Source organism: Trichosurus vulpecula, chromosome 4, assembly GCF_011100635.1.
Source record: "Trichosurus vulpecula isolate mTriVul1 chromosome 4, mTriVul1.pri, whole genome shotgun sequence".
Lineage (NCBI taxonomy): Eukaryota > Metazoa > Chordata > Mammalia > Diprotodontia > Phalangeridae > Trichosurus > Trichosurus vulpecula.
Genome location: NC_050576.1, coordinates 130,217,924 through 130,240,265, shown reverse-complemented (window position 1 = coordinate 130,240,265; position 22,342 = coordinate 130,217,924). Strand labels below are relative to the sequence as shown.

The 22,342-nt window shown below is 37.4% G+C and overlaps 1 protein-coding gene across 1 annotated transcript in view; it reads right to left on the bottom strand.

Moving 5' to 3' along the window:
- Positions 1–22,342, bottom strand: part of DNAH14 (dynein axonemal heavy chain 14) — a 377,809-nt gene that overhangs the window by 122,774 nt on the left and 232,693 nt on the right. Inside the window, exons 47-51 of the mRNA XM_036755542.1 lie at positions 21,260–21,392; positions 18,622–18,704; positions 16,967–17,160; positions 7,551–7,679; positions 2,087–2,227 (exon numbers count right to left, since the gene is read on the bottom strand). Of these exons, the coding sequence (XP_036611437.1) occupies positions 2,087–2,227; positions 7,551–7,679; positions 16,967–17,160; positions 18,622–18,704; positions 21,260–21,392 (680 nt within the window). The remainder of the gene's footprint in view (positions 1–2,086; positions 2,228–7,550; positions 7,680–16,966; positions 17,161–18,621; positions 18,705–21,259; positions 21,393–22,342) is intronic.

The window sequence follows — 22,342 nt, the reverse complement described above, 5'->3', positions numbered from 1 at the left end:
CTGATTGGGAAGAACTCTGCAGGGTCTGGGGAATATAAGTCAGGTGTAGCCAGTTCTATATAGTTTCAACAGTGTGCATGAGATGTCACTGTGACCCACTGGTTTCATAGCACATGCACCAATGGGCAACATAATGTAATTCAACTAGTTCCTCAGTCTTAGTTAATACTTAGGTTGTTCTTCTTATAAATGAAGTGCTTCTAAAGCTATCTGTAGTCATATGGAGAAAATGCTCGAAATTACTATTGATTACAGAAATGCAAATTAAAATAACTCTGAGATACTAACTCACACCTATCAGATTGGCTAATAAGACAAAGAAGGAAAATGATACGTTTTGGAGGGCATATGAGAAAACGGGACACTAAAGCATTGTTGGGAGAGTTGTGAACTAATCCAACCATTCTGGATAGCAATTTGGAACTACACCCAAAACTACAAAACTGTTCCCAAGGCTATAAAACTGTGCAAACCATTTGATTCAGCAATACCACTGCTTGGACTATATCTCAAAGAGATTTTTTTAAAAAAGGAAAAGAGCCTATTTTTACAAAAACATTTGTAGCAGCTTTTCTTTGGTGGTGGCTAAGAATTGGAAATTAAGGGGATGCCAGTCAACTGGGGAATGGCTGAACAAGTTGTGGCATATGATTGTAATGGAATATTATTGTGGTATAAGAAATGACAAGCAGGATGATTTCAGAAAAACCTGGAAAGACTTATATGAACTGATGTAAAGTGAAGTGAGTAGAACAAGGAGAACACTGTATACAGTAATAGCAATACTATGTCATGAAGAACTATGATTGACTTAGCTATTCTCAGCAATATAAGGATCCAAGACAATCCCAAAGGACTCATGATAAAAAAAAGTGCTGTTTGCCTCCAGAGAAGGAACTGATGTTGTTTGAATACTGACTGCAGCTTACTTTCTTTTCTTTTTGTTTGTTTTCTTGCACAAAATGACTAATATGGAAATGTTTATATGATTGAACATGTATAACTATATCAGATTGCTATCCCTGCCCCACCCCCCCAAGGGGGAATTGAGAGAAGAGAGAGGGGAGGAAAAGAGAGATAGAATTTAGAACTCAAAACTTATAAAAAAGAATGTTAAAAATTGTTTTTTACAAGTAATTGGGAAAAAATAAAATATTATTTAAAAATAAATGGAGTGTTTCTAAATGTTAAGGAGAGGTCAGAATAAAAAAATAGGCAACATTTTGGAGGAAATGAAATAATAATAATAACACACATTCGTAGGTGAAACAGTAAGGCAATAAACACATCAACAATAATCATGAATATGCCTATGTAGTTCTGTATCACAAGGTATAAGAGACTCTCCATAAAGAAGGTAAAAGAAGTATAACATTTATTCAGACACCAGAAAATTATATCCCATAACCAAATGTTCAGCTCCCACAGCAAGTCCGCCCACTTTATCATAACAGAAAGGAACTTAAAACACCGTATAACAGACAGGAGACTCGCCATCCCAAAACCTCTCCAACCCCCTGCTGGAGTCTTCCCCAAAACAAACTCACAGTACAGCTAAGTCAGCCTGTTCAGTTCTAACAATCACAATGGCCCTTAGCAGCCATTAGTAGCCATAACACCTCTCCCTCTCAGCATTTCCTTTGATATAAGTTCCTTTTCCTGTCAGGAAGCTCCTCCCACCACATGTGTCCTAGGCTTCCTGTGACGTGTGCAGGTCACATGGCCTATCAATAGGTGGGAAAGATCTTCAAATCCAAATTGTTACTACAGTAGGACTTTAAAGTTTACAAAGCCCTTTCCTCAAGATAACTTTCTGAAGTAGTCAGTGTAAGAATTATTATCCTCATTTTTAGAAAACTGAAGCTCAGAAAAGGTTAAATGACTTACTCAAGGTCATACAACTGTGATCTGAACTTAAGTTTTCTGACTACAAAGTCAACACTTTTCATTCCAAGTATAATGATTCTCTTAATAATCTCTGATGGTATTTTTTCTTAAAAGTAGTTTTAAACTTTACATCCCTTCCCCCTTCCCTATCTTCATAGTCTATGGATGCCGTCTCCTTTCTATTAACTTCATTTATTACCTGAAGAATAGTAAATAAGGCATGTTGTGGAGGATGAGGCATTACTAGTATGCAAAAATGTTTGAGGAGACGTGAACTGATATCACTTTTTCCACCAAGTGGAATGCCACAAGCTGCAACCAGAGAGATATCTTGAATATTCTGTGAGAAATAGAAAGAAAGATTAACCAATAGTACTACAGTCATGAACTCGAAACTTACAAGATGGAGTAGATCTAGGAACCGAAGGTTCAGGAAAGGATAAGACACCTGATCCTGGGAATTCACCACCTCTTTGACACTGGCACACTGGGGATAGGATTATAGGTATATCAGAAATCTCAGCAACAGTTTCCTTTAACACATTCTTTGGAGAAATGTTACTTATGAGATTGATTCTCTCTCTACCAGTCTGATACATCTTTTTTAATGGAGACTCATTAGAGTATGAGAGCTTTTTAACAACATCCTAATCTTAAGACGAGGCAGCTAATTTCAGTCAATGAAAATCTATTAAGAGCACTTTAAGTGCTATATTCTGAGGATACAAATATAGATATACAATAGACCCCTGTCCACTTTCTGGGTGCTTACAGTCAAGTAGTGGGAAAGGACAAATAACTTTATTATAAATTAAAGTGAAATAAAGGCAAGGTTGGTGCCCAGGTGCTATGAAAAATCTGAGAGGGGGGAGAGATGATTTTCATTCAGGAATGAGGACAGGGAAAAAAGGGGAAGTCAAGGAAGTCTTCATGAATGGCATAACAAATTTCTTTCACTTTGATTCCATACTTACTGAGCTGCCACAATATTACACTTTGGTTTTCTTAAGTAGACTTTTCTACAGAGAAAAGAACTAGGTAATTTACAGGAAAGAACTTTCTAGTTCACTTGGCAATTACATTTCTTTGTGTATATAAGATAATCATTCTATTATTATTACTGATTGTATTAATTTATATTAATTATATTAATTTAAGGAATACTAATTACCATTCTGATGCAAATAAGTCAAATGCAAATAAATATGAGCAGCAAGAGTCACTCTTTCTAGTGCTTGATAATAAACTGCAGCCCACTTGTGCCCACCACATGCCTTTTGAGAGCCTAAAACTTTAATTCTTCCAAGACGGAAGCATTCTATTACTTGCGGCCATTGGATGTTGGAAAGATGGGCCTTTCTTTCGAAAAGTTTGATACAGTTTCCAAAATACTATTTAACTCACCCTCTTCCTGTTTAATTCAGTTTGTTTAATTAAGTTTAGTTCAGTCTGTTCTACATAGGAAATCAGCTTCTGACATAGGAGACTCTTAAGAATAACACAATTTTGAAGACACAAAGAGAAATAATTCTGATAAGAAGGAAAAGGGCAAGTTTTCTAAAGATTTTTATATGATAATATGGATGCACAGGGAATTCCTTGGCCAAGTTAGATTGTTAAAAATGCATTCAGAGAATGTAGGAACAAAGGCAGGTGACAAGATGAATGAGGTCAGTGAGAGAGAATAATATCAGAAGGGCTAACATGCAGAATCAGCTGGGACTGGTGAGGAAAGCTGACAATAAATTTTTTTCTTAAAAAGCTATTTTGGGCAAAAGAGAAGGTTCAAAAAGACAAAAGGAAGGCTGAGCTGCTCAGCTCTCACACCTCTCTGCCAAGGAAGAGGAGTTTTAGATGAAAAAGCATAGATCAAAAATGACCAATAGGGAATTTTTACTTAAGATACAAAAGAAAGTGGTAATATGAATATCTTCCTGACGTCAGTGAGTTCAAGTCATCTGGCACAAATGCATTCTCTCTACTGGTTTTGGAAAAAAAAACAGCAGCAACAACAGGTGAGTATGATTGCATAGCAAACCAAAGTCAACGCTTTTTGAAGGTTGTGGAGAATGGGAAAGGAAGACTATAGAAAGATAATAGGGGAAGGGGAAAGGGAAAGGAATAAGCAATTCTAGGTACCTACTATAAACCAGGTACTATGCTAAGAGCTTTACAAATATTATCTCATTGGATACTCACAATGAGGTAAGTGATGTTATTATCCTCATTTTATAGTTAATTGAGGCAAAGGTTGTGACTTGCCCAGAGCCACACAGCTCGTAAAAGGTGTGAGGCTAGATTTGAATTCAGGTCTTTCTGACTCCAGCCCCTGTGATTTATCCATTTTGTCACCAAGCTGCCTCTTATAGGATCCTTGATAGGACCAAAGACTTAGACCTTAGAAATAATCTGGTCCAATTTTCTCATTTTATAGAACAGAAAGCTGAGGTTCAGAAATGTTAAATGACTTGCCCACAGGAAGTGGCTGGACTGGGATTTTAAATTGCAGGTCCTTTGTCTCTTAGTCCAGTGTTCCTTCCATTATACCAGGATGGCTGCTTCTATATGTAATGTATTATTAAAGGACAGTATCTACTGAATAGAGGGTCAGTCTTGGAGTTAGGAAGACCTGGTTCAAGTCTAGCCTCTAACACAAATAATAGTTGGGCAGCCAAGGATAATCACTCAACATCTCAGCACTCCAGGCATCTCTCTAAAACTTTAAGTTACAGATGAGTTGTTGATTTATAGCAGGCCAGAGCTCATTGGGATTTCCCTTATGAAATCACTGGTCTGGATGAAAAAAAAAATAAAGGTATGATTAATGAACATCTACAAAGGGGAATGGTGATCTCAACACGGCTTCACTGAACTAACCTAATTTGTCTTTTTTTTTTTTGGAAATGTATTAAACTGGTAGATCAGAGAAATATGGCAAATACAGTTTACTTAGATTTAGCAAAGAATTTGACAAAAGTTTTTCATGCTATTATTGTGGAAAATATGGAGAGATGTGGGTTAGATGGATTCATAACTGGTCGAACAGATGCACCAAAGAGTAGTCCTTAATGGTTCAATGTCAATTTGGAAGGAGATCTCCAGGGCAATGACCCAGGGAGCTTTGCTTGGTTCTGTACTGTTTAATACTTTTCTCTTAATGACTTGGAAAAAAGGTATAGATGAAATCCTTAACAAATATGCAGATGACACAAAGTGTGGCGAAATACCTAACACATTGGATGACAGAGTCAAGTCCCAAAAGATACTGACAGGCTAAAACATTGGGCCAAATCTAAGAAGATAAAATTTAACGGGGATAAGCTAAAGCTTTATACTTCAAAAAGAAAGTCAAAGTAACAAATGGTATAGACAGACAAGTATTTATTTGAAAAAGAATGAGGGGTTTTAGTGTACTATATAGTTGAATCAACAGTAATACAGCATTACAAAGGCTAATGCAGCCTTGGGTTTCATGATATGAGAACTGTGGGTCTAAGACTAGATAGATGATAATCTGGCTATGCTATCTGGTTAGACTTTACCTGGAGTACTAATCACTTGTCAGCTATAGCGTAATGGGGATTCCTTTTGTAGATGGCTTCTGAAGACCCTTCCAACTCTCAAATTCTGTGATTCAAGTTCTGTGTGCTACATTTGATAAGCTGGATAGGCTGGAGAGCAACCAGAGTGGAGAGACCAATATGACAAAGAGCCTCAAGTTCACATATGAAGATCTGCCGGAGGAACTGGGGATGATTCATAGGGAGAAGTTAAGACTTCAGAAGGGCACAAGAACTGTCATTCAGTACTCGAAGAACTGGTAGGTGGAAGACTTAATTACTTGCTCTGTTTGTCTCCAGAGAGAGGTAGGAGCAAAGGATGGAGGTTGTAAAGAGATAGATTTAGGCTTGATAAAAGAAAAAATTCCTGACAATTAGAGCCGTCTAAAACTAGGACGGGTCACCTTGTGAGATAGTGGGTTGCCCGTCACTGGCAGTGTTCAAAGATTGGACTTCAACTCATCAGGTATGCGGTAGACATCCTTTTCACTCTGAGTGTGATTCTTAAATGATTGTTGTGTCTATGACCATTCGCTTCCTTCTTCCAGGCTCTTAAGCTATAGTCAGTTCCATTTTGAAGTGTTGTCATTTGGTGCTTGACATTTCGAATGCTTTGTATTTTTATTTGTGTGTGTGTGTGTGTGTGTGTGTGTGTGTGAAGAGTATATTAATGATGTATGGACATGGAGCTCCTGAGTAATCTACAAGTTTTTGGTCTCTTTCATGTTTTGATCCTGAACCTTATTTCCCAACATAGCTTTGGCCAAGACTTGCCCAGGGTCGCACAGTCAGTATGTGTCAGGGGTGGCTCTTCAGGTCAGGTCTTCTTGATTTTAAAACCAGTTCTCTAACCATTGTACCATGCTGCCCCATTAACAAGTATATAAGTAAACAGTGCTTATAATAAGCATAGTAGAGAGAGCACTGTGAAAATTATTGCTGTCCTCTCTGTGCTCGCTCTTCCATTGAAGTTACCACATATCAAGGTAAATTGACTTAGATTGGAGGACTTTATTAAGTTCTTGACTAATTGTTCCCATTTTTCTTTATTCTGGGCCTTTTGAATTGTCATGTAATGCCAAATGCCAGTGTCATTGTACAATAGAAATAATGCTCAGCACAAGAAGCCGCCCTCTGCCCCACCCCCTGCCCTTTCCTGATCCCCCGGCTACAAGTGCTCTTCATTCATCATAACTTGTGTTCATTTGGGGCCAATATTGTGGGTATTTGTTAGTATACATGTTGTCTTGCTCCATTTTAATAGGAGCTCTTTGATATCAGAGACTGTTAATATGTATTCCCAGGGATAGGCATAGAGCCTGGCATGTAGAGTCCTGGCATGCAGAAAGAACTTAATAAATGTTTGTTGATTGATACTTTGTATTTTAGTTCCTCAAAGAAAACAAGGTGGTATAATTTACCAAACTGCTGCTTTTAAGGGAGCATGTGACAAGGACTTGGAGAAGGGACGACACCTTTAATAAGTAAGAATTCTGAAATTAAACACAGAGGGCTTTGAAATGAAATACCTTTTACCAAAATTAAATTCAGATACATATAAGAATACAAGTGGTATTTGAATCTTATTTCTTCCAAATGATTACAATCTGTTTGGAGATAATATAAATAATTTCACAGAGAAATGCCTATTTGCAAAGTGTTTTCATTTTGCAATATTGACTACTAAAAATTCTATATCAATGGATTTGAAAAGTTGCAAATATATTGATTTAAAGATCTGTCATCCCACATTTTTGTCAGGCATTCCACAATATAATAAATGATGCATTGGACAAAAATTACCATTAATCGATTTAGAGAGTAAAATAAACAATGTTATAGCAGAAGGGTGAGTGTATATTCATTCAGTTTTAACTCGAATTCTAATTTGTTCACAACCTGTTTTCATTTTGTCTGGTTATTTGCTTTTGGACCTTGGAATATTAGATTTGCTTAATTTGCAAAATTAATCAGCACGGACAATCTTGAGTCTTCTGATTTTGTAAAAAAAACATTCTTATACTATAGTATACATATGCAACACCTGGGTGTTTAGATAGCTGAGCTATTTTATGGTAAACAAAACTCAAAAATGATTTATACCTTCCATGTAAGTTGTTCGGTATTATAAAACCCTTCTAAATCTAATAATTGTCTGACCAATTCCAGGGGTGGCTGTGCCCCATATTCCTCTGGCACTGGTGAATTCAGATCATCAATAAATATTATCACCTTTGGGAAATAAGTAAACAAATTTAATATTCATTATATGCTTACCTTCCTTTAAATTATTAAATAATTGTGACAACTAAATATACCATAATTACAAATAAGACTTTATGTTATTCATTAAAAATAAAACCAATTAGCTTGAATTCTCTGTACTTTCCTACAGAGAAAGAAGAGGCAACTAGGTCCAGTAGTTCTGAGAGAAATTATTATTTTTCTATTACATTAATAACAAATTTTTAAACTAGGATTAAAGTTTTTTCTCTCTATTTCCTCATTCAGGGACCAGCCTCTGTAGGCCAGTCAGTCAGTCTCTGAAGGACCTTGCTGATAGATCAGATTGCCTAGTGTGGGGAACTTGTGGCCTTGAGGCCACATGGGGCCTTCTAGGTCCTTGGGTGCAGTCTTTTGACCAAGTCCAAGTTTTAGCTGTGAAGCTTGGATTCAGTGAAAGGGCCACACTTGAGGACCTAGAGGGCCACGTGTGGCTTCCAGGCCACAGGTTCCCCACAGGGAACATGCTCCCTGATCTTGGTCGGGACTTCATTTGACTAGAAGACCTAACTTTTGTTTAGAGTGTAAACAGAATCTAATCTAGGTGCTTTCCAGCCCTAAAGCAGTAAGTGCATGTCCTTGTACCTCTCCTTTGGAGTTTAGGGTGACCCAGCTAACGCAGGAGAAAACCAACCTGAATGGTTTGGGTAGAGATGGATTGCTTTGCCAAGATTGCTGGAGGTGGCTGAGTCTCGTTATCAAACCATATTCTTAGCAGGAGCAACTGAAGACTTATAGTCCGTCTCTTCATTAATATGCATCTCCCCCACCCCCCCATTGATAGTTCCCCAATCAGGGTTGATTTTCACCTGTCAGGGACATTCCTTATTCCAAAAATATTTAAGGCATTTAGTATCTCCATTAGGTACCTTTGGTTACAGAGAAACCATGGACCATCAATTTATTAATTATCAGCTAGGCTAATTAATAAATTGATTATTAATTTACCCAAAACTTTGTCTGTCAGGTTTTTCATTTGTCTCAGTACACTGGTATCAGACTCAAATAGAAATAGATTTCTGTGGGTTGCATATTGACTTAGAAAAATACAAATTAATATTAAATATGATTTACTGCATTTTAATTAATTTTGTTAAACATTTCCCAATTAAATTTTAATGTGTATCTGTGCCACACTCAGTAGTGTGGGGGACCTCATTGAGCTGTGAGGTGTGGTGGATGTTGTGCTGGACTTGGGGTCAGGAAGACCTGATTTCAGACCCTTTATTAGGTGTGTGACCCTCGGCATGCCACTTATCCTCTCTGAGCCTCAGTTTCTTCACTTGTAAAATGAAAATAATAATAGTGGCTACTTCACAGGGTTGTTGGGAGGATCAAATGGAATGATCAAATGTGAAAAGCTTTGCAAACCTGAAAGCACCATATGTTAGCTATTATTTTTATTACTCTTATTAAAATACAATTGAAATAGAATCTCCACTCATCTTTTATTTGGATAGGGTGATTAATAGGTCCAAGGACAGATAGTTTGAGAAAGTCTGTATTACCCACGGGCAGAACTACTTGCTAGATATGGATCACCTCCCTACAAAACCATTAACTAGGAATTTTTTTTTATGTCAGAATTAAGATTTATTGCAATAACTAATCCCAGCTCCAGAAGTCCCAGAACTAATTCTGTGCTACATGCAAATTCATAAAGATTCAATATTTCTGGTGAAATAGTGGTATGCCATAGCATGGTATAGCCGAAAGAGAACCTGTACTTACGTACACATTTTACCCCTGTTGATTACTATCTTTGTGACATTGGGCAAGTCATTTAACCTCTCTGAGTCTCAGTTTCCTCATCTGTAAAAGGAGGGTGTGGGGATAAATGTCTTTTGATGTCCCTTTCAGCAATAGATCTATGATCTTATTATGCCATCTGATGAAGTATGCACTGCATGGCTTCTGACTTAATAAGCTATAAATGCCTCCATAAGAATCCAAGAACCTTGGGGATAGGGGATGTTTAAATTACGTTTGGTTTCTCCATCACTTATATTACCTTCTACATAATAGCACACACTAAGCATTTATGGAATGCATGTTACACTTGTTGAATGCATGAATTGTGGGCACTATCAATGGTTGTTTTGCTTTTATGTATTTCTTTATTACAAGGGAGATTCCTGTGGGAGAAAGGTTTCTCAGGAAGTGATAGTGGTGTAAAAGTTTAAAAAAAAACCAAAAATATTTTTAAAATAATGTTTCAAGAGTAAAATAAGGAAGTTGAAGCAGATGATGACTACAGACCCTTCTAGTTCTAAATCTATGACATTATCATCCTATTCCCTATCACGTTAGCACCATAGCTATTAGATGACAATTAAAATATAGCATAGTGTAGTTGAAAAGAACCTACTCCAGAAATTAGGTTATGGGACCTGAGATTCTAAGCCAATAATTAGCTTTCTAAAGCTGGGCAAAGCACTCATCCTCTCTTGGCTTCAATAAAGTGAAAAAGTTGCACTAAAATGAGTTCTAAATTCCTTTCCTGACTCTAAATTCTGAGTCTCTGACTACAGCTAATTTCCAGTCCAAATCGTATGCAACAAATACTCATGTTACAGAAAACATCACTGCTTGCTTTTTGACAATAGATTTTATGATTGCTGACAATTGCATTGTATCTAGTATCAATGAAAACCAAACAACCAAGCTTGTATTGGTTATTAATAATGATCAAGTAACAACCAGATAAGAAAATTGAAGCTGAGAGGGGTTATATGATCTGTCCTAGGTCACAGACTTAGTAAGCCTCTAAGGTGAGGTTCAAACTCAGGTCTTTCTCACTCCAAGTCAAATTCAATCATGACAGCACTATAGCAAGGTACCTCTCATAATATTAATGGTTATGAGTAACAATGACAATCTTTTAAACAAAAAGATGTCATCCTCTTGTGAAGATGTTTCTATGCCATACTAGGAGATGTAGAAATACCAGATTAATCTACTTCAGCAACTGCTGAAGAGAAAAATTATTATTTCCTCCTGCCCATGGCACTGGTGAAGGCTAGAAGGCATGGCTTGAAAATCAGCATCTAAACACTTTATAATTAACGGTTCTGCTATTGTCAAGTTACCCAGGGCAAGCATTTTCACAGCTGATCAATATCATGTAAGTTTTACCCACAGGAGCTGCTGAAAACACATTAGTCTATTCCTTCTTCCAAATAACAACCCTTCACATATTTTTTTTTTTGGTTTTTTGGCAGGGCAATTGGGGTTAAGTGACTTGCCCAAGGTCGCACAGCTAGTACCTGTGTCAAGTGTCTGAGGTCGAATTTGAACTCACATCCTCCTGACTCCAGGGCCGGTGCTGTACTCACGGCGCCACCTAGCTGCCCCCCTTCACATATTTTAAGAACAGATATTATGTCATATCAAGGCCTCTGATCACTGGGCTAAACATCTCTAGTTCTTTCAATCGTTTCTTTCTAATATAGCAAAGTTTTCAGTCCCCTTACCAAATCTGCTGCCCTCCTCTAAACAAACTTCAGTTTCCTAATTTTATTATTGTTGTTGTTCAGTCATTCTTTTCAGTCATGTCTGAGTCTTCATGACCCCATTTTGGTTTTCTTGGCAAAGATCCTGGAAAGGTTTGTCATTTCCTTCTCCAGCTCATTTTATAAGTGAGGAAATTGAGGCAAATGTGGTTAAGTAACTTGCCCAGGGTCACACAACTAATAGGTATCTGAGGCTGGATTTGAACTCAGCTCCTCCTGACAAAACGCACAGTCTTTTATCAACTGTGCCACCTAGTAGTTTGCTAATACCCTTCTTTTTTTTCTGAAAAAAATTTTTTTTATTTAATTTACTTAATATATTTAGTTTTCAGCATTGATTTTCACAAGAGTTTGAATTACAAATTTTCTCCCCATTTCTACCCTCCCGCCCACTCCAAGATGGCATATACTCTGGTTGCACCATGCCCCAGTCAGCCCTCCCATCTGTCACCCCACTCCCCTCCCATCCCCCTTTCCCTTCTTCTCTTGTAGGGCAAGATAAATTTCTATGCCCCATTTCCTGTGTATTTTATTTCCTAGTTGCATGCAAAAACTTTTTTCTTTGTTGTTGTTTTTGAAACTCTGTTTTTGAAGTCTGTTTTTAAAACTTTGAGTTCCAAATTCTCTCCCCTCTTCCCTCCCCACCCACCCTCCCTAAGAAAGCAAGAAATTCAACATAGGCCACATGTGTATCATTATGTAAAACCCTTCTACTATACTCATGTTGTGAAAGATTAACTATGTTTTGCTCCTTCCTAACCTATCCCCCTTTATTGAATTTTCTCCCTTGACCCCGTCCCTTTTCGAAAGTGTTTGTTTTTGATTACCTCTTCCCCCCATCTGCCCTCCCCTCTATCGTCCCCCCTTTTTTATCTTCTTCCTCCTTCTTTCCTGTGGGGTAAGATACCCAATTGAGTGTGTATGGTATTCCCTCCTCAGGTCAAATCTGATGAAAACAAGATTTACTCATTCCTCCTCACCTGCCCCCTCTTCCTTTCCTAGAGAACCACTTTTTCTTGCCACTTTTATGTGAGATAATTTACCCCATTCTATCTCTCCCTTTCTCCCTCTCTCAATATATTCCTCTTTTATCCCTTAATTTGATTTTATTTTTTTAGATATCATCCCTTCATATTCAACTCACTCTGTGCCCTCTGTGTGTGTACGTGTATATATATATATATATATATATATATATATATATATATATATATATATATATATACGTGTATATATATATATATACGTGTATATATATATATATACGTGTATATATATATACACGTACACACACAGATATACATATACACACACCTACATATATACATACATACATAGACACACACATATGTATATATATGTATACACACATATGTATATATATATAAATATATATATACGTATATGCATATTCCTTTCAGCTACTATGATATTGAGGTCTAATGAATCATACAGATCATCTTTCCACATAGGAATGTAAATAAAACAGTTCAACTTTAGTAAGTCCCTTATGATTTCTCTTTCTTGTTTACCTTTTCATGCTTCTCTTGATTCTTGTGTTTCAAATTTTCTATTCATCTCTGGTCTTTTCACTGAGAAAGCTTGAAATGCCTCTATTTTATTGAAAATCCATATTTTGCCTTGGAGCATGATAGTTTTGCTGGGTAGGTGATTCTTGGATTTAATCCTAGCTCCATTGACCTCCAGAATATTGTCTTCCAAGACCTTCAGTCCCTTAATGTGGAAGCTGCCAGATCCTGTGTTATCCTGATTGTTTTCCCACAATACTCAAATTGTTTCTTTCTGGCTGCTTGCAGTATTTTCTCCTTGACCTGGGAGCTCTGGAATTTGGCGACAATGTTCCTAGGAGTTTTCTTTTTGGGATCTATTTGAGGAGGCGATCGGTGGATTCTTTCAATTTCTATTTTGCCCTGTGGCTCTAGAATATCAGGGCAGTTCTCCTTGATAATTTCTTGAAAGATGATATCTAGGCTCTTTTTTTTGATCATGGCTTTCAGGTAGTCCAATAATTTTTAAATTATCTCTCCTGGATCTATTTTCTAGGTCAGTGGTTTTTCCAATGAGATATTTCACATGGTCTTCCACTTTTTCATTCCTTTGGTTCTGTTTTATAATATCTTGATTTCTCATAAAGTCACTAGCTTCTACTTGTTCCAATATCATTTTTAAGGTAGTATTTTCTTCAGTGGTCTTTTGGACCTCCTTTTCCATTTGGCTAATTCTGCCTTTCAAGGCATTCTTCTCCTCATTGGCTTTTTGGAGCTCTTTTGCCATTTGAGTTAGTCTATTTTTTAAAGTGTTGTTTTCTTCAATATTTTTTTCAGTATTTTTTTGGGTCTCCTTTAGCAAGTCATTGATTTGTTTTTCATGGTTTTCTCGCATCCTTCTCATTTCTCTTCCCAATTTTTCCTCTACTTCTCTAACTTGCTTTTCCAAATCCTTTTTGAGCTCTTCCATGGCCTGAGACCAGTTCATGTTTTCCTTGGAGCCTTTTGGTGTAGGCTCTTTGACTTTGTTGATTTCTTTAGGCTGTATGTTTTGGTCTTCTTTGTCACCAAAGAGAGATTCCAAAGTCTGAGACTGAATCTGAGTGTGTTTTTGCTGCCTGGCCATGTTCCCAGCCAACTTACTTGACCCTTGAGTTTTTCGTCAGGGTATGACTGCTGGTAGAGCAAAGAGTACTTTGTTCCAAGCTTGAGGGGATGCTCTGTTGATTTCAGAGCTATTTCTATATAGCCAGCTCTGCCACACCAGCACTCCTCCTTCCTCAAGAACCACCAACCTGGACCTGATGCAAATCTTAAGCAGGCTCTGCACTCCTGCTGTGATTCGACACTTAATTCCTCCCACCACGTGGGCCTGGGGCTGGAAGTAACTGCAGCTGTAGTTCTGTAGCTGCACCTCCTCCGCTGCCCCTGGGGCAGTGGCCAAACCGTGAACTCTGTCCTCTGCAGCTTTTCCCACTAACCTTCTCTGTTGTCTTTGGTGTTTGTGGGTTAAGAAGTCTGGTAGCTGCTGCAGCTCACTGATTCAGGGCACTAGGGCCTGTTCCAGCCTGCTGCTGGTCTGGTTGGTCCTGCCGCTGCCCACGCTGAGCTCCACTCCCCTCTGCTCCGTGAGCGATAGACCTCATCCAGCGACCATCCAGGCTGTTGTGGGCTAGATCTCTGATTCCCTCTGCTATTTTGTGGGTTCTGCTGTTCTAGAATTTTTTCAGAGCCATTTTTTATAGTTTTTTGGAGGGACCTGGTGGGGAGTTCACACAATTCCTTGCTTTTCAGCCGCCATCTTGGCTCCACCCCCAAGATTTCTCCTAACTAGGAATTTTGACACCCAATGGGAGGAAGTCAGATAGTGCCTTAAAACATTTCTGTCATTCTTCATGTGAAAAATAATACAAAAAGCTTAAAAAAAACCTGGACCTGTGATTTCAGTGGGATGGGGAACTCCCAGGTGAGGACATTCCTCTATCAATTCAGATCCACACTTATTCTTCAACTTAAAGCAGAAAGTTGCCATGGTGTAGGGAAGAGAAAGCTGGTCTTACAGACAGGAAGTCCTGTATTTAAGTCCTGCCTCTGATCATAGGAATGTATAGATTATGGGTTAGAGGTTCTGGCACAAACCAGTCCAAACTCTATATACACTGACACACAATTGTGTCCCTTTGACGCTGAACAAATAACATAACCTCTCAGGACCCCAGCTAACTCTGTAAGGTGAAGCCAAAAAAAATCAAGATAAAGTCAGTTGAACAGGAAGGATAATTGCTACACTATTATACTGCATTACAACAGAGTAATGTTATTCCTACCTTAGATCATTATTTTAACTAATTATTTTTGCCAAGTCAGTGCTGAGTTCTTCTGAGAGTGCTGAGTGCTTCTCTATTGAAGAAATCATGTCAAATTTTTGCACTCTCAATTTTGTTGCCCTGAAACGAATCTCCATTGCCCTGCCCTAGTTAAGGCTTGCTTTAGTTGTCTAACTATAACAAAGCATTATTATTTATTCACAAAATAGTTATCAAGTGCTTACTGTGTGCAAAAAACTAGTAGTAGTCACTTGTGCCCCTGCTGTATACTAGACAGTTCAGTTGTAAATGACAATGGTATTGAATATTGAGACTCAGTTTCACAAACTCTCCGCCAGTTCTGGAAAAACTGACTTTCCTTTCTATCCTGGCTCCAGAAACGGCAGTTGGTCTTAACTGTGTAATGATTTTGGTAGCCGCTGGCTTCAGACAGCACAAGGAAGGGACTCAGATCCCCCACAGGGAGATTCAGTCATCTTATGGATAAAATGTTGCTGGCTCCAAGCACATGGAGTGTTTTCACAAGTGATCTGGGTTTGTCTAAAGGCAGAGGTGGGGCAGACACACTTGCTCTGGTACAGCAGTTGACATTTTTAGCCCCATCTGCTTAGAAAGCAGGAGTTTGTCAAGTTATAGCTAGCTGACTTTTTGAGATTTAAATCAGGATCCAGCCACCACCAGTCTCTTTGCTTCTTACTACTGGTCAGATTTACAAGAGGATAAAGGTGGTAGAAAAAAAAAGCATTAGCAGAGACAGCCTTGACAGCTACCTTTAATTTTATGGCCTTCCCTTCTATCATACATTCTCACTCCAAATTCTTAGTCCACTCATTAGGGATTCTTCATAATAATAATAAAATAGCAGCTAGCATTTATATGGAAGTTTAAAATTTGCAAGTTGCTTTCATAAGTATTATCTCATTTGAGGGGCAGCTAGATAGTGCAGTGGATAGAGTGCCAGAGGATTCATTTTCCTACAACCAAATCCAGCCTTTGATACTTATTAGCTGTGTGTCCCTGGGGAAGTCGCTTAATCCTGTTTGCCTCAGTTTCTTCATCTGTCAAGTGAGCTGGAGAGGGAAATGGCAAATCTTTCTAGTATCTTTGCCGAGAAAACCCCAAATGGGGTCATGAAACAGTCAGACAAGACTGAAAAAGAACTGGACGACCACAAAAATCTCATTTGATCCTCATAACAACCGTGGGAGAGAGGTGTTATGATTATTATTACCTCTTTTATACGGATAAGGAATCTGTGGCAAATAGAGTTTAAGTGACTTAACCAGGATCACACAGCTAGTGTGTGTCTGAGGCCAGATTTGAACTCAGATCTTCCTGACATCTCCCTGAAGCCTTACTTAGTGTTCTGTGCACTGTGCAACATTTCATTATGCTTTTTACACTTTTTTTCACTTTTCATTTCTTAATCAAATGAATTTTCTGATGCTCTGAGCTGTCCAGAATCATATGAAGTGATTTTGCCTTATCAATTTCTTTTTATTTACTAACACTTTTTATCCTTAGGAGCAACTAGGCGTCACAGTGGATAGAATACCGGGCTTGGAGTCAGAAGAGCTGACTTTAGGTCTGAACTGGAGTTCAAATTTTCCCTCAGACACTTACGAGCTGTGTAACCCTGGGCAAATCGCTCTTCCTCGGTCTGCCTGAGTATCTACAAAATAGGGATAATAACTGCACGTACCTCCCGGGGTTGTTGTGAGGATCAAACAATATCACTGTAGAGTGCTTAGCACTGTGCTTGATACATAAAGTAAGAGCTCTGCAAATGTTACTTGCTATTACTATTATTAAAAAAAGACCCCAGCAATTCTAGTCCTTAAGTAGCGTCAATATGACCAAATGGAGGTTGGGGGAGGGAGAACTCTTACCTGGCTGTTTTTTGGAGCTCCATGAATGTCTTTACTTTTTCGTATTAATTTCTTAAGAATCAGCTCCTGAGTTTTGCTAGCAGTTGTATTGGCACTAAATTTTATTGTGGACACAATAATGGATTTGTCCGGTTTAGTTTGACTTTCTTCACGTTCTTCCTCTTTAGGCCAATAATACTTTTGTCCAAAGGAAGCTAGACATAAATAAACATTGAAATTCTGAGGAAATATCTTTGCTCTTCATACAAAAACAGATTAAGTGTCCACTAAGCCAAACACTGTGTTAGATAAATAATGTTCAGTCGTGGCAATCGCTGAGCTTAGAACCTAGTTGGGGAAATACGACGCAGACAAAAAACTCTGATAGAAAATGGGTGCACGATAAGTGCTCAAGAGAGGTCCAAAGCAAGGAAAAATAATTTTGGATTGATAGGATTTATGGAGGAGCTGAAATTTGAACTTGGTCTTGAAGATTATAAGATAAGATTTCAATAGATAGAGATGGGAGTAGGTGGGAAGACAAAGCTGGCACCTGGCAAAGAGTTGGATGTGACCGAACAATGATGAAGTGATACAAAGTGAGCAGAATCAAAAGAACAATTTCTATGACAACAATATTGTAAAGACAAACAACTAAAAAGACTTAGGAATTGTGATCAACACAATGAGTAACCACAGTTCCAGAGGACTCAGGGTGGAATGTGCTGTTCACATATATGTGCATGTGTATATGTATATGTATATGTATATGTATATGTATATGTATATGCTCCCACATATACATGTATGTATACATACATATATGTATCAATTTCTGTGTGTCTGTATGTATACACACACACACATACATTTTGGGCTATGGTCAATGGAGGAATTTATTTGGTTTGATTATACATGTTTGTAACATGGTTTTTTGGTGAACATGGTGTTTCTTGGTGAAAGGACTGAGATGCGAGGAGAGACTATGTACCAGAAAATAAAATAAAATTGAACTAAAAATAAACCTCTGTAAATTTTTCATTAGTACTTCAGGCCCAGCACTCTATCCAGTGCGCCACCTAGTTTTTCTCTATCAGTTCATACAAGTCTTCTAAAGTTTTTCTAAAGTTGTCCCTTTCATCAGTTCTTACAGCACAATGTTATTCCATCACATTTATATATAAGTTGTTCAGCCATAGCCTGACTGATGGGCATCCCCTAAGTTTTCAATTCTTTGCCACCACGAAAAGAGATGCTATTAAAAATATTTTAATTATGTTCCTAACTTCAATAGATTGCCAAACATGTTCATTGGATCTTTACACTTAGAAGTCATTACGAAAAAAATCTCCAGTTGCCTCCAGACCTATGGAGCCCTTAAAGAGCCCCTCGTGAGTAAGGATACTCTCCCCTTGCCCACATCATTCACCTGGCTTTGGAGACAATATGAGTTCTGTTAATCTGAGTAGGTTTTAGTTTTTTTTTTTTGAGGCATTAATATAATCATTTATGACCATGAAAATTTTAATGTCTTCTGAAAACTTCAATCATACAATGTTGACTAAGCATAATTTAAAATCCCAACTGTATTTGTTGGCTGTATTCCCCTGATGGTAAGTGATTTGCACCTTGGTAGGATGGGAAGTTACTGCTACTGCTTATTTCATTGCACTTACCGCAATGTCCACACATACCTAAATCTTTAGGCGGTGACTTAAAGTTGTCTGTAATTAACAAGTTGAGATTATCTTGCAGGCTGCTAAAAATTGATGAAAAAAAATCAGGATTAGTTTATTTAAATGACATTTTTTTGGGGGGGGGCAGAGGGGATCTAAATTTGTCATTTCATCAACGTGGGAAATGCCTAGCATTGGAAAGTTCCATCACAGACACAGATGAAAAATTTAAAAATCTGAAATCATTAGTACTTGTCAGTTATTTAGTGGCATTGAAACAGGGGTGTCGTGAGGCTTAAATCAGATAAGGCACAAGATAGATGCCGGTAGTGATTACTATTATTAGCCTACAGTCATCTGATGACTTCTTTCCCTGATTTTTCTACTGCCCTCCTGGGGAGCTCAAGCAGTGTTTATAGAGCAATACAGAAGGATGCTGGAAAATGTTTAACAACCTGGTGCTCCCAAAAAAGAATGTAACAAGTGCATTTTAAAGTTTAATCTGCAATGTCAACTCTTTTTTAAGTCTAAAAAAATCAACAAAACATTAAATCAAGCCCTTATTTGTAGTGATTGTGGACTTTTGAAATGTAGATGCTCATACTGAAAATTTAAGAGTGACTTTCACTAACCATTTGGAACAAGTTCTACCACACCTCTGTAGGGGGCAAGTGACTTGCCCATAGTCAGACAGCCAGTGTTTGTTAGACAAAGAACTTGAACCCAGGTCTTCCTGACTCCATGGTTAGTGAATGTCATGTTGCTTTTCTATTTTTTTTTGCTTTTCTATTTTAAAAATTATTATTTATAACAAATGTGTCAAAAGATATATCCAAGTAATGAAAACAGGAGACTATGATTTTGGAGACTACTATTTTGTTTCTAACTCATATAAGAAAATTGTAAATATTTTTCTTTAAGATATTATTAAAATAATTGTTATCAATGAAAATTCACTAATTGGTAATTAATAATAATTTGGACATGAAATATATGCATACACACACGTATGTGTGATTCTTTTGTGTGTAAATTTTTAAAAACACATTTTCTATTGATTTTCAGTATCATTTTTGAGAATAAAAGGAATCTAATCTAAGTCAGGAACATTTCCAAATTAAAGGTTTCTTCAATATGACTTTGATTTCTCCATCTAACAATTAGTGCATATGGATTTCCACAAATCCTTCTCCATTTTGAAAAGATAATCACTAAAAAAGTTTCCTTCTCATAAAGTTGTTTATATTGTACTTTTTTTCCTGCTTTAAAACCATAAAGATTCAAATATGGCCAACACCATTACATACAGATGCTAGGTAATATATGAACATATATTACCTAGCATGCTGTGATTGTCTTTTTTTTTATTTTGGAGGGGGGAAAGGCAGGGCAATTGGGGTTAAGTGACTTGCTCAAGGTCACAGAGCTAGTAAGTGTGTTAAGAGTCTGAGGTCACATTTGAACTCAGGTCCTCCAGACTCCAGGGCCGGTGCTCTACTCACTGCACCACCTAGCTGCCCTGATTATCTTTCATAAAAGCAGTATAAATAGTAGCCCAACTCATTATAATTTCTTTTCTTTGTGAAGATGGATTTGGCCTCTGCCAAACTCTTCTACTGGAAGAATTAAAAATGATGACAAATTTGATCTCTCTTTTTTCTTTCTAAGTAAGGAAGAGGGGTTCCTAGCTTAGAAGGTACACTCTGAGTCCTGCTGGAGGTAGGGCATGGCAGCCATTCATTTCAGATTTCAGCTTCTGTGACAGGAGATGAGCTCCAACTACCGTGAAATGACCATATCAGCTTCCCTATAGAAAAGGAAGCTATATTGGAGCAGTAAGCCAGCATTTCAAAGCAGAGACTCCTTCCCGCTCTTATTCTAAGACAACTTAAATCATATCTCTTTTCTGCTCAGTGTCCAATTTTTTCTCTCCCATCTAGGACACAGAAGGATGCTTTGGATATCCTTGCATTTCCTTATAACAGCCCATTCATTCCCAGTACATCTAACTGGAGACTAATTTCACAACATCCTTGCTAATCAGATAAGAAGGATATGCTGTATTTATCTTACAAATAGGATATTTGAAGCAAAGAGACAATGCAATAGTTCCATGAATAAACCTTAGAGGTGCAAAACTAGAAAGCCAGGTTTTCTCATTATTATTCATTATATCACAGGGTATTATATGTTGCATACTATGAGTGCTTATGCAAGTATGTGCTAATAGCATGTGCATAATAAGACTAGATAGTGTTTTAAACCTAATTATATGCACTGGCTCTTTCATATACTAGATATGTGACCTTGGTCAAGTCACTTAACCTCATTGAGCCTCAGTTTCCCTTCCAGGTCTAAAATTCTATGATTCCTATAGTCATCTGTGTAAATATAAATGAAATTCAGAGATTTACCTCATTTTATGTAATGTATACATCTCTCAAAAGATGAAAGTAAAATAAATTGTCACAAATCATATTTTAAATATGATAGAGAAGCTTATAATTTAAAGGTGTCCAACTATAACATTTTTGGGGAAAAACCCTCTAACTTTTTTGGTTAACCTGGATTTTCATGCACATATATTTGAAAAATTTTTTTCAAGATAAGCAAGGTTAGAGTTTAACATGTACAACACCTGGATTTTTTAATTCTCTTATACAATAAAACATTTCCTAAAATAGTTCCAAGTTTTATCTCTAATCCCCCTGGGCCCTGAAGTTTCTCAAGCATTTGGTTAATGACAGCAGTCTTCCCAACACCAGACTCTCCTAAAAGAAAAAGAAGAATATGATGAATCAGATTTTTAACCTAATAAAATGACCAAATAGATTTTTAGAAACTTTTACATTATTTTAAATTAATTTAATAATCAATACTCAAACACCCCAAATGATCTGATTTTGTGCCTAAGGCAAGAATATAAAATTGTTTACTCTTCTCTTAGGGGTTAGCATGGAAGGCTAGGGACAGTCAAGGTATCTTTTAGATATTTTTTGCACCTCCTAAGTCCATAAGAAGGGCTTTTCCTGACTTTGTTATAGCACTACTCACAGCTTTTCTGTTTTCTGTGGTAGGATGGTTAAGAAGGTTAAGATCAGGGGTTTAACATGACACCTCAAACTATTGGAACCGCTTATGAGACGATAGGTGAGGAATTATAACTCTTGCTTTCATTTCAGGTTAATTTGCCAAAATTTCCCAGGTTCCTTGATTTTAGTGGATAAATCCAAAGCCATTTTTTTGCCCTAAACAGAATAATTTCAATGTAAAAAATATGATAACATCTTTTTATGTATAGTACTTTTGACTCTTCAGAGTGCTTTCAGAAATGGTCCCATCCACTACAAACACCAGCATTATAAGGAAGGAAGAGGAAGGATATCTGTTACCATGCTAATGTAGCATAAATATAAGGACAATGGTGTGAGCAAAGCACAGCTGGCTTGAAGAACCCTAAAACACTAGTAAGATAATGCCAATCAGAAGAGGTAAGTGGGGTTACGTTACTTGATTACTCTTCCCTGCTTCTTCACCTCCTTAACTTGAGGCAGTGAAAATATGCTGGCTGATACTCTTGTCAGGTAAGTCAGAGGCAGGAACCAGGTGTGGGTAATGCTCAGATAACTCAGATACCAAGTGTAAAGGATCCTTTGATCAGTTTACAAGTCCTTGAAAGCCCTTTGATGAAATAGTACAGTGGGTTTATTGGTATTGGACA